The sequence below is a fragment of the Clavelina lepadiformis genome, chromosome 4 (genome assembly GCF_947623445.1).
Source record: "Clavelina lepadiformis chromosome 4, kaClaLepa1.1, whole genome shotgun sequence".
Taxonomy (NCBI): Eukaryota; Metazoa; Chordata; class Ascidiacea; order Aplousobranchia; family Clavelinidae; genus Clavelina; species Clavelina lepadiformis.
Window position 1 is genome coordinate 20,285,517 of NC_135243.1, and position 12,552 is coordinate 20,298,068.

A 12,552-nucleotide genomic window follows, 5' to 3' on the forward strand; every position below is an offset into this window, starting at 1 on the left:
CCGAGATGTAGGACAAAAGGACTTAATGCAGTATTTTGAACAAATTCTCGTATCTGGAATTCTCACACCAAATGCTTCAACTTTTTTCCTTGTATTTTTCCAAAAAATCAGCCAAAAAGCCTTAACTTTGAACCAACACAAAACGTCAACTTTAGCCTGAACCTACACTCCTACACTCAGCAAACGCCATAACAACAAAAAACCATCACAAATTAAGGTCACGTGCGCACTGGACCGGAACCATTGATACTTTTTCTATAGTGACGTCTTGCGTACATGCGACCTTCGTCACAATCGCCGTGGTGCCGTTTTAAAACTGCTCAAAATGGTACTACAGGCCCTTGAATAACCCATGCCATTTAGTAGCCACCTCACGAATGATGAAATTAAAATGAACTATATGAGATTTCATTATGATTCAAATTTATATTTTTATTATTTGTATGGTTATATCGTTATTAATATTTTCTATGCGCGTAGCAGATGTGACCATCTACATTCTACAACGTCATTGATACCAGAAAAACTACACAAAAAATGAGTTTTAAGCAAGCAACTACGTGCTTACGCCATTTGCGACCTTCGTATTCTGAGTCGTTCGATGAGCAACATTAAGCAGCGACTTCGGCAGTATTTCTTACTGTAGAGTGTGACAGACTCATATGAGCTGAAAGTTCGTGTTTAGATTGACTTAAATGTGCCAAAACTCCAGCATATATTTCACCTCAAAAGTCTTTACTAAACTTTTTGCATATATTCTTTCTATCCTATTTGACCGAAGAATATAGTTTGTGTTTTACCGTGATTTTTATGACACCGGAGCTAGCCTACAGGAGATTTCAAAGCTTATTTATCCCTGAATCTCAGTTAAAATCCAGAATTTTAAAATGTAATTAAAGAAACTAAAATTTTTGTAAACTAATTTTTATTAAGAATATTTTTGATCATTCTAATTCTGAGACCGCAGTTACCGAAGTCGTGACTTGATAATGACTTGAGTCAGTGTCTCGACCCGAGATTTTCTCGAATTACTTTGGGAAAGTCTTGACTTGACTCGAGGCCCTTGCAATAAGAAATTGTACAAAAGACTCGATTTAAGTCAATTTATTTTTGAATGTAGGTTTCGGCATTAAGTCAAAGCAAGTTTTTCATTCTTTCGTCCAACACATCAAACTTTAATTAAAGATGAAGTTTTAGTCCACGAACGCGCATGGTGCAGCAAAACGAAGCGGTCTTTTAAAACTTCTTAACGTTTCTTATCGACAGAATAAGTACTTCTGAATCCGTATGGCACGTTTTCAGATATCTATTGACATGATTCGGAGTTTGGTTGCCAAATGACTTGACTTTAGTCATTTTGAGTCCCATAATCTCAAGGTCGCGAGTCAATTTATTACAACTTCTTCCAAAAGATTTGATTTGCGACTTAGTGTGATGAATCGGTTAGCCCACGACTCTGGCCGTTGCCTACATTAAAAACCTATATCACACAAAAGATAAAACGCTATCAAAACTTTTCTAAGAGAATAATATCATCACCGAAATATGTTCAAAATGGCTTGAATATTATAAACATAAACTATAACTTTTCCATCTTTTCAATACTTGAATATTTACACATGGTCTATTTTACTCTTTTTCTATTCTTTGTGGAAGATTACTGCCAGAAGATTGTCGCTTCTTCGTAAGGTAAGTCCAGGATCAGGTGTTGCATAGCACCAAAGAAAATATTCACACCGCTGGTAAAACCCAAATCCACATGAACCCATTGATGACGGTCGAGAATTAACTGTATTCTAAATTTTTGATCGATACAAGTTTCGCGTTTCGGCTTGATGTTTGTGGATCCCGCTAAAAAATTTTACAACTCCGATGTTAACTTGTACAAAGAAAAGAAGGCTTGCTCAAACCACGGAGCGTGATTATTACTGACAATGTTGTGTTTCCAGGAAGTCCGGATTACATTGATTATATGGGAGAAGCAATCCGAAATTTGAAAGCAAAAATTATATGTCGGAGCTTGAATATCATAAGGATGTTGCAGATGTAATTGAACAATCGTTTTTTCATTGGTTGGGTGTACTGTATGTTAATTATCTGTTGCAAATAATTGCACGACAATATGCGCGGCAATTATAAAATCCATATAGTGCTTTTTCATTAATTATTACACATTGATTATAATTATCAATGTGTATAACTTATAAATAATTATTTATCATCAAAATACAATTACTGTCGTAATTTTTGTTTTTTATTCCGTGACCAAGAAACAACTGTTTGGTTTAGTTCCAGAACTTCTGCTTAATAAACAGCGTAATTGCAGCCAAGAGATAACTAACGCTTCCGACGTAGAAAGCACTTGAGAGCTTCTTAGTGAAATCAACAAGTGTGCCTATATAAATGACATTGTGAACTATAAGCTACGGTGATATAGTAAAGAGTTTATACATCGAGATATGCTTAAATCTGATAATTTTGCATACAAAGCGTTGGTCGACATTCTAAAAAGCCTGTCTCTATTGCATTATTGTAAAGCTGATCTGGCCCAGTAAAACTCACCGATCAAAATCGACGAACCAGTGTTAACGACGAAGCTAATCGCATTGGTGTAACCGTACACAGCGGCAGCAAGTTGATCGCCGAACCAATGAACTATGAATCCATCAATGGCTCCGTCTACCCCACCTCCAAATAAACCAATTGTAACCGATAATAGGATAGTGACGACATAACCACTCGTAAATGGAAGAATGAAGAATATCGCGGAGACCAGTGTTAGTTGGCTGATCTATTTCGGAAATTAAAGTTAAAGTTTACACAACCTTAGTAGCATCAAATCAAAATAACATCACACGTCTATCTGGTGTTACCTTCGCAAAGGCGCTATGAATGACAGTTTTATTGGCAGTTACACTTGAAGATAAAACTTTACCATGAAATAAAGCTGTTTTGATTTCGGAATTTTTTCAAAAAAGCAACCGTACAATATTTTGGAAATGATTTCTCCAGCTGCGACCGCTGTTGGCAGAAAAGAAGCTTCGAGTTCGCTCATTCCAACATCTAAAACACAGGTAAAATCATGCTCATTCAGAAAAGACGTTGTAACGTACTTAAAAATGTAGGATTGCAATTTCTCCTTAAGATTTTTCGGAGCTATTTTACCCAAAACATAGATTTTGTGCTTAGCGATCTTAGTGTTTTATTGGAAAATTTTGAACAAAAAAATGCTTACCCACGGCACCGTACGGCGCTAAGAAAGACAATGCTGAGTGAAAAGTGACTGAATGAAAAGTAAATGTGAGCACCAACAGGTAAAATGTTGGTCTTTTGAAAAGTTGCAAATCAAATTGCTTCACGAAAAGACTGAGACATCTTGGTTGACTTCTCGTCACTACTTCTTCCGATGACGGATTTTCTGCGCATAGCACAACCTAAAATTCACATGAATAAAGATTTTGCTTCGGTGTAAACTGTAAATCTTTAGAAGCTCGTAACCAACTAAATACTACTAAACAGTACTCAATGAACATCTTTATAAGAATGAAGTAGGTATAGGCTACCTCATGATCTGAAACGTTGGTTGTACGTTTGACGGATTTTATGTTTGAAGTGACAGGAGGATATTCGGGTCTCATTAAACCGCCTAAAACTACGCCATTTAAAATGATTCCAGATATTATCTGCCATGAAAATAATGTATAATTACAGTAAATACCGTTTTTCATACAATGCAATTATAGTCTACAGTCGAGATTCATGACTATATCAACTATACAGTAGTTCATGACTTGGGCCTACTACATGATTACATGTTCAACAAAGCAGTTGATTGAATATATATATTTTCGTGCAACACTGTTATTACATTTTACATGTCTTCGTCTTGCGCACAAACTACAAAACTTACGTGTGTAGGCTAAAATAAGATTTTTTAAATTTGAATCAACAACTACAATGTATGTCAGACCATATCAGGACATAATCTTAAGATCAAATATGAGCATAAAAATCTAAACCGAAATGCAAAACATCTATGTATACACAGAACACATGGCTATAAATTTTATGTACCGTACAATACAGAACGCACAAGTATGGCTCCATTCTAACGATAGGCATCAATGAAAATCGGGAAAAGTGGACATCCTGCCAGTGAACCAACGCTAAAACCAAGCATTAAAGCTTGCGTGCCTACTTGGACGTTATGACTGAAGGCTTTTGCTGTGGCCGAAAATGTCGCTACAAATTGCACGCAGAAGCAGAAACCTGAACAGAGAATTCCTTTTTGAAGAATGGAAAATCAACTTACAAGTTAAGTTTCACGTTTAAATCTTATAAGTTCAGTAGTAAAACTAACGTGACTCACGTAACGACGTTACAAGGTTTTTGTAAGATCTATTAGGCCTAAAAGTTAATCAATTTACTTATAGATGGTGGTATCAAAATTTAACTGGCCAGACCGAATTACAATTTTACCTCAAAATTCCCGTTTGATAAACAACACTGATATGTTAAGTTTGACACAACTTTAGCTCGTATGCACACCCATGCAGTGAAGTCAAACAACGTTTGATTAAAGGGTTTAAGACTGTTATGAAAATAGGTTGCTCAATATCAAGCTGATATAGATAGCAAAAAGTTAGACGTATGCGGCTTTTATGGTAATACCTGTGTAGCATAAACTACATTTAGCTTCAGCTACAATTACTAGCGCAACTACAAAAATTCCTAATCATGTTGTTTGACAGGACGGTATAATAGCACTATAGCAGTTGGCAAACCGTTGTACAAACCAGTGGTTTTCAAACAATTTTCGCTGCATAATCCTCGCTTCAAGATCAGTTATGAAATCCGTCATAACACATGAAAACTTTTAGCAAACGAATTGTATTTTCGACATGATGTAATTAAAAGAAATATGTAGACTAAACAGTATTTGCAATATTGATTCATCTATTTTACATTTTTGTTGGCATGCAGACCTGTGACAGATTCCATTAAATTTTACGAAATAAAAAAACTTTGTCAACTTCACGTATTCTACTGCAATATCACATCTAATTAGATTCTACACACGCTCGAGAAACTGAAGATCAATCAATCACTCGTTTTATTTTTCGTCAAAAGCGCGGTGGGGACGAAAAATCAAGCCAGTTGTTACTAACACGCGCCAATGAACAGGAAAGAGTCACAAAGCCGATGCCTTTATATTTTTTAAGAAACATCAACTGTCTGCTAGACTTGAAAAACTTTAATAAATTTTATTTAGTGTATACCTACATTTCTACTAATACAGTAACTTAAATGTTTGCCGTTATATTGTTCTCGTATCTGTTTGGTGCTACCCTTGGTACTATCTTATGGAACCCTAGGTTTCGCGAAACTCAGTTTTGAAACCGCTGGGCTAAACAATATAAAACTTTCAGACCAGTATAAACTAAGCTATTAGTTACCTGGTATGAAGCCATAGCATAAAACTACTCGCCAGAATGGACCGTCGAACCACACCAGAGCAGTAGAAAAGCAAATGAGCAGCGCACAAAGGATGATGCACCTTCTGTAGCCCAAGCGTTTTAAAATTGCAGACGAAAACAGACCTATAGTGACAAATCAGGTTCAAACATGGCATGTTTAAAACGTTGACAGACTTTTTACATATGTACCGTAATGTACTTTACAATAATTACCAGTTTTTGATATTGTAATTAGTGAGCAAACGTTTAAGTATAAATATTAAACAATAGAAATGCAGCATACTTGCCAGCAACTCCGTAGCCTATGTAGAAAGAGCCAAGTACTTGTGAAACCTGGGCATAACCTATGTCATATTCGTTGATCAAAGGCAAGTAAAATATCGACATACACTTGCTAATACTTGCTCGTATCGCCGCTATTGTCAAGGAATAAAGCAGGAGACACCATCTTGCCGTATCTGTTTGCTGCAAGTGCATCGCATTCCTTGAATGCCAGTATAACTTCAACGACAAATTTTACAAATCTCCTGCAACATTGACGAAAGTTTGCGTGTGATTTAGTGAAGCTATTTTGTTGCAGCAAAAGTAGATAGCCTTAGCCTTGGACGGTTTTTCAGTGCTAAATTCAGACTAAACCAACCTAAGCAAAGATAAAAACAGAATCCATAAGGAAACGCACGCAATCAAGTTCATATTTACTGTATTGAGCTCCATATAATCAAAATTCTAACCGCGGGTGTCACTTACGTTGCAATACCCTTCACACTGATGATAACGCAATATAGGCCTACTGCTCAACATAGGCACAGTTCCCACCGATGAAGAAAAGTAAACCGCTTTTTCCATCTCATCACGTATTGTGTTACGTATTAGTAGTAATCTATCCAGCAGAAACGAGATGGTAAATAAAGGAGATTGTAAATAGACGAGATGGTAAATAGACCGTTTTTGGACTGACGTCGTCCTTTTGTCTTTGGAGGCAAACTTTACTATCGCCAACTACTACTTAACAAAAGGAATCGTCGCACCGTTTTCAATCTTTTACTATTGCACGCGTTTTAGGCATCAAATTGTGAAAATTTTATTCAGTTGAAAAGATCCTTTCCGAGTTAGCCTGGGTGGCAAGAGTTTTTCGATCGCCTATACTTAACAATGGAAATTGTCAAACCACTTTGACTCTTTCTCTAAATTGTAAACGTACTGGGCATCGGATCGTAACGATTATGCTCATGTAACTAGCACATGACTTTCTTTACATCACAAAGAAAAAGTATTCGAAAATGTTGCCTAGCTCACATTTTGCAGCGTATTTCATTCCTACCCACTTGACGTGTTCGTTATGACGTCTCGATATGTGGTCAGTGAAGCATGCGACGTGAAATGCGTGAGAGTTTGTAAGGTACTGGCACTAATGGATAGGCCAGAGGTCGGCAACCTTTAGCATTAAAAGAGCCAATGTTCCCAAGTTTATTTAAATTAAGACCTTTTCGGAGCCATAACATGTAACTGTCGAGTTGGCCACTAAAACAAAAGGTAATTATAGCCTACACTTCATGCAGAATTTCTTAAAATTTTTGCTTTGTACATGCGAATATTCTGTAATTTCAACAAACAAAACCCGACTATTAAACACAACACTTTCAAATAATCATTTATTCCACCCAGCTAATGCGATATTTGCTTCTGAATTTCACTGCACAGCACATCTACATTAGCTTGATAAGATGACACTTTGAATTTCATCTGGGACTGCAAGCTCTCATCTGTTAGGCGTGAGCGTTGTTCATTTTTTAAGTAATAAGTAAGTAAGTAAGTCACGGGAGCCAGAGCAGAGGGCTGAAAGAGCCGCATGCGGCTCCGGAGCCGCAGGTTGCCGACCTCTGGGATAGGCCAAGTGGGATAAAAACGCGTAATCACGGGCGATTATTATTCGTTAACAGAGAGTGAAGTGGTGGGTTGGGTCGTTGTTGGCCAAAGTGTACGAAAACGTTAATTTGTGTATAGGCTGGCGACTGCTGATGTACTTGCAGTTACAGACTGGGTTTAGGCAATATAATCCATAGTAGAAAGTGCATATCCTCCACACACAAGATTTACCAATGATTGCAGTGATGTGGTTTAGCAAGCAGAATGCCACGGTTAATGGGATCAAATTGCACGCCCATCTTTGTTATTTCTATACTTGCTGTTTCCAACTAGTTTGGCCAATAACGATTCCAACCCACAACTCCTATCTTAGTTCACGCGTGATTGTTCACTTGGTGATCGTGATTGTTTACTTTTGTCCGTTATAGCTTGCTAAGTTGTCATAGCGTGGTATCTGCGGCGCATGTAATTAAAGAAGTTTCGTTCATATTTACCAGCTAGTCTTTATTTTAAACCTTGCTTTAAACATGCAAGGCAAAATCACACGTGGAACGAGCGGGAGATACCACAGTAACGTTTACACATTTCACGTCTCATGCTACGCTGACCATGTAATTGTAAGGTTTCAAAAAAAACCAATGCGTAGGATTCAAAGCACTGTAAAATAAAAACTTTTATCGATATTTTTTCTTTGGCTGTGGTCTGCCACTAGGGCCTATTTCACCAGAAAATATCGTGTGTTAAAAGATATTTTTTACAGCTTCTTAGTTGAACTCAATTTTTAGCAAATTCATTCTCGAAACCTAACCGGCTATCTGACCCAACAGGCTGCGTGACCTACTTACGGTGAAATCACCAAAGTGCGGGTACCATATTTTAATAACTCCGGCACAAACAACATCTACGTAATCTGTAGAAATCTAAAATTAATCTTATTTGCGAAGATTTTTAATGTAAAAATAGCGAATACACGTAGACTTGATTGGTAAATAGCTCATTTTTTTAGTTCTGATTTTAATTTCAATGCTTTCTGTCTTGTCTCCTCTTCTGTCGCATACTCAGCGTCATAAATTATCCTGAGTATTGATACGCGACGGTAAAATTGGTTGGGATTTATCTTGCTAGGGACACTTTTGCATTTTTGTAGAACTACTCAACTACGCAAGAAAACGTTAACCCCAGAATCATTTAGGAATCGGAAAACGTTGTCTTGACCGAAAATGGAAAATTCCAAAAAAAATTTTACAACAGTATTTCCTGACTTCATGCAAACTAAAAGGAGCAAATTAAGTTTATTCAAATTATGTACTGTACTTTGTCAAAGCGGTTTTTAGTTTTTACCAACAACTGAATGCTGTATTCAAATTCAACAGATGTAAAATTTCAATAAACTGATCGTTCACAGCTATACCGCTGAGGTCATGTCTTTTAATAAATGGCATTTTGTGCAATGATGCATGGAATTCATATCTGCTTCACACAGTTTTATTAAATCTACATTGTACTGAAACGCACAAAAAGTTCTCATTTATACACAAGAACAAAATGAATTTCTTGATCATAGCCATTGCTACAGATTGGTGCAATCACACTTATCTTAACATGTACGGTCTTTAAAAGACGCTATACTATACGCCAATTACAAGTTCTGCATGCCTTGCAAACAAAATCCGGCCTTCTGATTTCAGTTGAGGTGTCCAGAAAAAACATCAAATTCAGTTTAACGTCTCAAATTGTTCTTTGGAGCTTTACGAAAAAAACATTTGGTACTTTCAGGTGTGCACAGTTTTTGAGCAATTCTTGTACCAAAGCAAGCAAGTACAATACAGTTTTTGCGACTTGCGGTTTCCTTTTTCAATAACAATTGAATTGCAGTTTCTATCTCACTGCTGTACTGTACTGTAGTTGCCTTGGCATTCCTAAAAAGATGGTATAAAAATTAAATATAAACTTCTTCAACAGTATAATGGGGCTATAAGTTTATCTTTAGCATGATTATAAAAATGAAACAGTTAATCAACCAACATGTTTTGAAGTTTCACAATGGAGGTATGAAGGTTTTATACGGACTATTGTAAGCCATACCCACTAATTGATCTTATGAACATAAACATTGTGCAAGAACTTGTCATGATGGCGATGGAGATCACCAATTTAAAAGAAAATACATCATGGCAGTAATTCGAAGAAAGCGAATAAAGTAAAATAAAATCAAGCATCATTGCCAGACTTGGTGCTAGTATTACAGTTACTGACAGTGCTAATATATCTAATTTCCAACGTTGTATCTAGACTTTTAACTAACAGCAAAACTTCGAGTTGAGACAAAAACAGCAATACACCAATTTTTCAGGAGAATGTAATTACATTAATTGCATGAACCACTCTGAAAATATTACACTGCGACTTTAAATCACCTTTGTATGCAACCTGTATATATAGTAAAGAGATTAATGCCGTTATTTTATGTGTTAAAAAAATTCTACTGGCAAGTTGCAAAATTGATCAATTCTACAAGAAAGGGTTCCTGGTTGTAAACACCATTTAGATGTTATGTGATATTTTACATGATCAATTTAAGATTGTTCTTTTTTATAGTTCGTTGCCCGCTTTGCTTTTATTTGCATTGTGATGCAAATGCATTGCGAAAGCCACTCGAAATTACACATCTTGCTCAAGGCAATCTCCATACGTTTGTAATCGCCACTCAATGCTCCCTTGTTCTGAGTGAGAAGTCGTTTATAACTGTACATACACAGTACAAGTTCGATTGTTGTCAATGTTGTTCACGGAGTCGTGACAAATGTCACGAGGCCATATTCAACGCCTGCTGCTGTGACGACTGTAACGGCTCCCCTCCCTTCCTCTGTCGCTTCCACGGGAAGAACGATGACCAGGTCTCGAGTAGGAATCATTTGGGATCCTGTTGCTGCGACTGGATGAGACTGATGATGAAACTGAGCTCCTGCCACTTGCCACCCTTCGTACAAAGTCATCACATGCTGCAGCATGCGATCTGGAGTCGTAAATACGCTTCGAGAAAGATCCACTATCGTACGACCGGCTGCTTCCGGAAGAGCCAGTGATGCGAGATGAGACACGACCACTAGATGAACTGTACTTATCATATTTATTATACTTATCGTATTTGTCATATTTATCTGAACCATACTTGTCAGCTGATACAATGGTAGAGGATGGTTGGTTGGGCGTCTGGATGGGTGGATAAGCATCTTGATAAACTGGATAGTGTGCATACTGGTTGTACGGTGTGTATGGATCAGATGGGTAGACATTCGGGGCCGGTCTCGGTGGTGGCATGCTGCTGTTTCCATGCTGATAGCTGTCGGAATGATAATAGCCACCATTCGACACAGGTCTTGCATCACGTCGTGAAGAGGAGTACTCCGCCCTTGGTCGTTCAGCTCTTGAATTTCTAAAGGTCTTGGTCGGAAGGTTTCCACGACTGCTGAATGTTGGTCTTTCTCTAGGTCTGGGCTGGGAATTCTTCCTGTATGGTTCGACATTGGATGGAAATTTCTGAACAGGCCGCCTATTTCTCGGAGGTCCAGGTTTCCTATCTTCAACGGGCTGAGGGGGTCTGTATTTTGGTGGACCACCGGATGCTTTCTGCTGCTTCCTGACATGTTGTATGACAGCTTCTAAGTTGATCTTATCATCATGAGGAAACTCAAGACAGAGCATTTTTCCGGCATTTGGTTCAACTTCCTGGCCGTCCCTACCTATCTTCACCTGCTTGTTTCCGTTAAAGGGGTTATAAATATCACTGGTTTTGGCAAATGAAAGCTCACGACGGCAAAGCCAGTCGAGCTTGAAAACACCACCTAATGCATGAGCTGTTAAACCTGGGGGAAGGACCCAGTGGACAGGTGAAAGGTCGTGCTTTGCTTTGCTAGCCACACGTGCAAATCCCTGGAAAGCTCCACTCTCTTTGATGGAAAAGATGAGGATAACATTTCGTGCTTCTCTAAACGATCGGTTTATTTTGGCTTCATTACTTGGAGGAGTAGACCAAACTCCTTTGGCTTTCGCCAGGGATACGTTCTCATAATTGTTGCTTTTTATAAGATAGAAATGGGCTTCTCGAAAAAGATACTTCAACATCTTTGCATGTCTTTCTCGTCGCTCAGCACGAATCTCCACAGGGGGGAGGATGATTTCTTTTTTGGGAATAACAACATCGGATTCACCTGGCGGTGAGATTTCATCGTCTCCTGCTTCTTCCTCACCCTCTTCATCATCTGTCGTCGTGTCAGTTCTATCAAAAATGATAGGGGAGATTGCTCGGACCCGCCTTGTTGATTCTTCACCAGCTAGTTCCTCATTTTCCTGCTCATAAAAATATTCACTTCCTTCGTCCAGACTTTGCTCACTTCTTGCATCAAATTCTTCAGCGCTCTGAGGTTGCTCAGCATCCATGGAATTGTTAAACTCAAAATCCTCTTTATCAACTTCAGGAGTTCCATCACGGCTTTCAGGAATTTCTCCGTTTTCTTCAAAACCTTCTCCATCTTCGTATTCCTGCTCATCTATCGTCTCTTCAACGTTCTCGCCGCCATCATATTCATCATCTTGAAGTTGGCCTTCTTCTTCCTCTTCTTCATGCTCATGCTCATTCTCCAATTGATTGTTTTCAAGATTCTCTTCCTGTTGGTCAATATCGTCTTTTTCCAGAACATCATTTTCATATTCTTCTCCCGGTTGATCAAATTTTTCCTCATCTTCTTGGTAATCAACCTCAGGTTCGTCTGAACAGTAAGCATTTTCCATTCCCTTTAATTCTACATCTTCAACAATGGGTTCTTTACTTTCCTGCAATAGCGATTCCAGAAAAACTTCTCTCTTGTCCTCCAGCAATTCTTCTTCATTTAAAAGGACCTCCGCATCCTTTTCTTCAATAGTTTCAATTTCCGGTGCTTGCTGCTCACCCAAAACAAAATCATCTTCAAGGTCAGGAGAATCACGAGACAAACGTTTTGACTTTCTCTTCGGAGCAGCTTGTGAGGTGGTCGACTGTCTCTTGGTTCTACGCCGAGGCATATTTGCAAACACTCAAAAACAAAACTAGGTTATACTGAAACTATTACATCCATCCAAATATTTGCCCAGAATATCTGAAAGAAAAACTTTGGTAATGTATGCAGGCTGGTGCTAAACCATAAGGCTTCTATAAAACATCATAATATGC

General features: G+C 38.0%; 2 protein-coding genes across 7 annotated transcripts; both read right to left on the minus strand.

The window, feature by feature from the left end:
* Positions 1-2,236: 2,236 nt before the first annotated feature.
* Positions 2,237-6,320, minus strand: LOC143452548 (monocarboxylate transporter 5-like). 6 transcript variants are annotated; one of them, XM_076953565.1, is made up of 9 exons: positions 6,225-6,320; positions 5,765-6,004; positions 5,457-5,600; positions 4,075-4,269; positions 3,564-3,683; positions 3,236-3,434; positions 2,936-3,063; positions 2,563-2,791; positions 2,237-2,395 (listed from the first exon to the last, which is right to left on the minus strand). In XM_076953565.1, exons 4-9 carry the CDS (start codon positions 4,120-4,122, stop codon positions 2,286-2,288), a joined length of 834 nt encoding a protein of 277 aa, XP_076809680.1. In that variant the 5' UTR covers positions 4,123-4,269; positions 5,457-5,600; positions 5,765-6,004; positions 6,225-6,320; the 3' UTR covers positions 2,237-2,285. The 6 variants fall into 6 exon arrangements, with proteins under 6 accessions (XP_076809680.1, XP_076809684.1, XP_076809683.1 ...); XM_076953569.1 differs by having other exon boundaries at positions 3,564-3,646; positions 4,094-4,269; positions 5,761-6,004; XM_076953568.1 differs by having other exon boundaries at positions 3,564-3,652; positions 4,094-4,269; positions 5,761-6,004.
* Positions 6,321-8,806: 2,486 nt separating this feature from the next.
* On the minus strand, positions 8,807-12,552 carry LOC143451802 (uncharacterized). Its single transcript, XM_076952540.1, has one exon. The coding sequence runs from the start codon at positions 12,402-12,404 to the stop codon at positions 10,164-10,166; it is 2,241 nt and encodes a 746-aa protein (XP_076808655.1). The 5' UTR covers positions 12,405-12,552; the 3' UTR covers positions 8,807-10,163.

Excerpts from the sequence above, each read along its gene's own strand:
- LOC143452548 (XM_076953565.1), bottom strand. The coding sequence starts at position 4,122 with ATGCCTATCGTTAGAATGGAGCCATACTTGTGCGTTCTGTATTGTACG. Across the intron at positions 2,792-2,935 it reads CAAAACAGCTTTATTTCATG|ATCAGCCAACTAACACTGGT; the intron begins GTAAAGTTTTAT and ends TTTCCGAAATAG. Across the intron at positions 2,396-2,562 it reads TGGTTCGTCGATTTTGATCG|GCACACTTGTTGATTTCACT; the intron begins GTGAGTTTTACT and ends TCATTTATATAG.
- LOC143451802 (XM_076952540.1), bottom strand. The coding sequence starts at position 12,404 with ATGCCTCGGCGTAGAACCAAGAGACAGTCGACCACCTCACAAGCTGCT.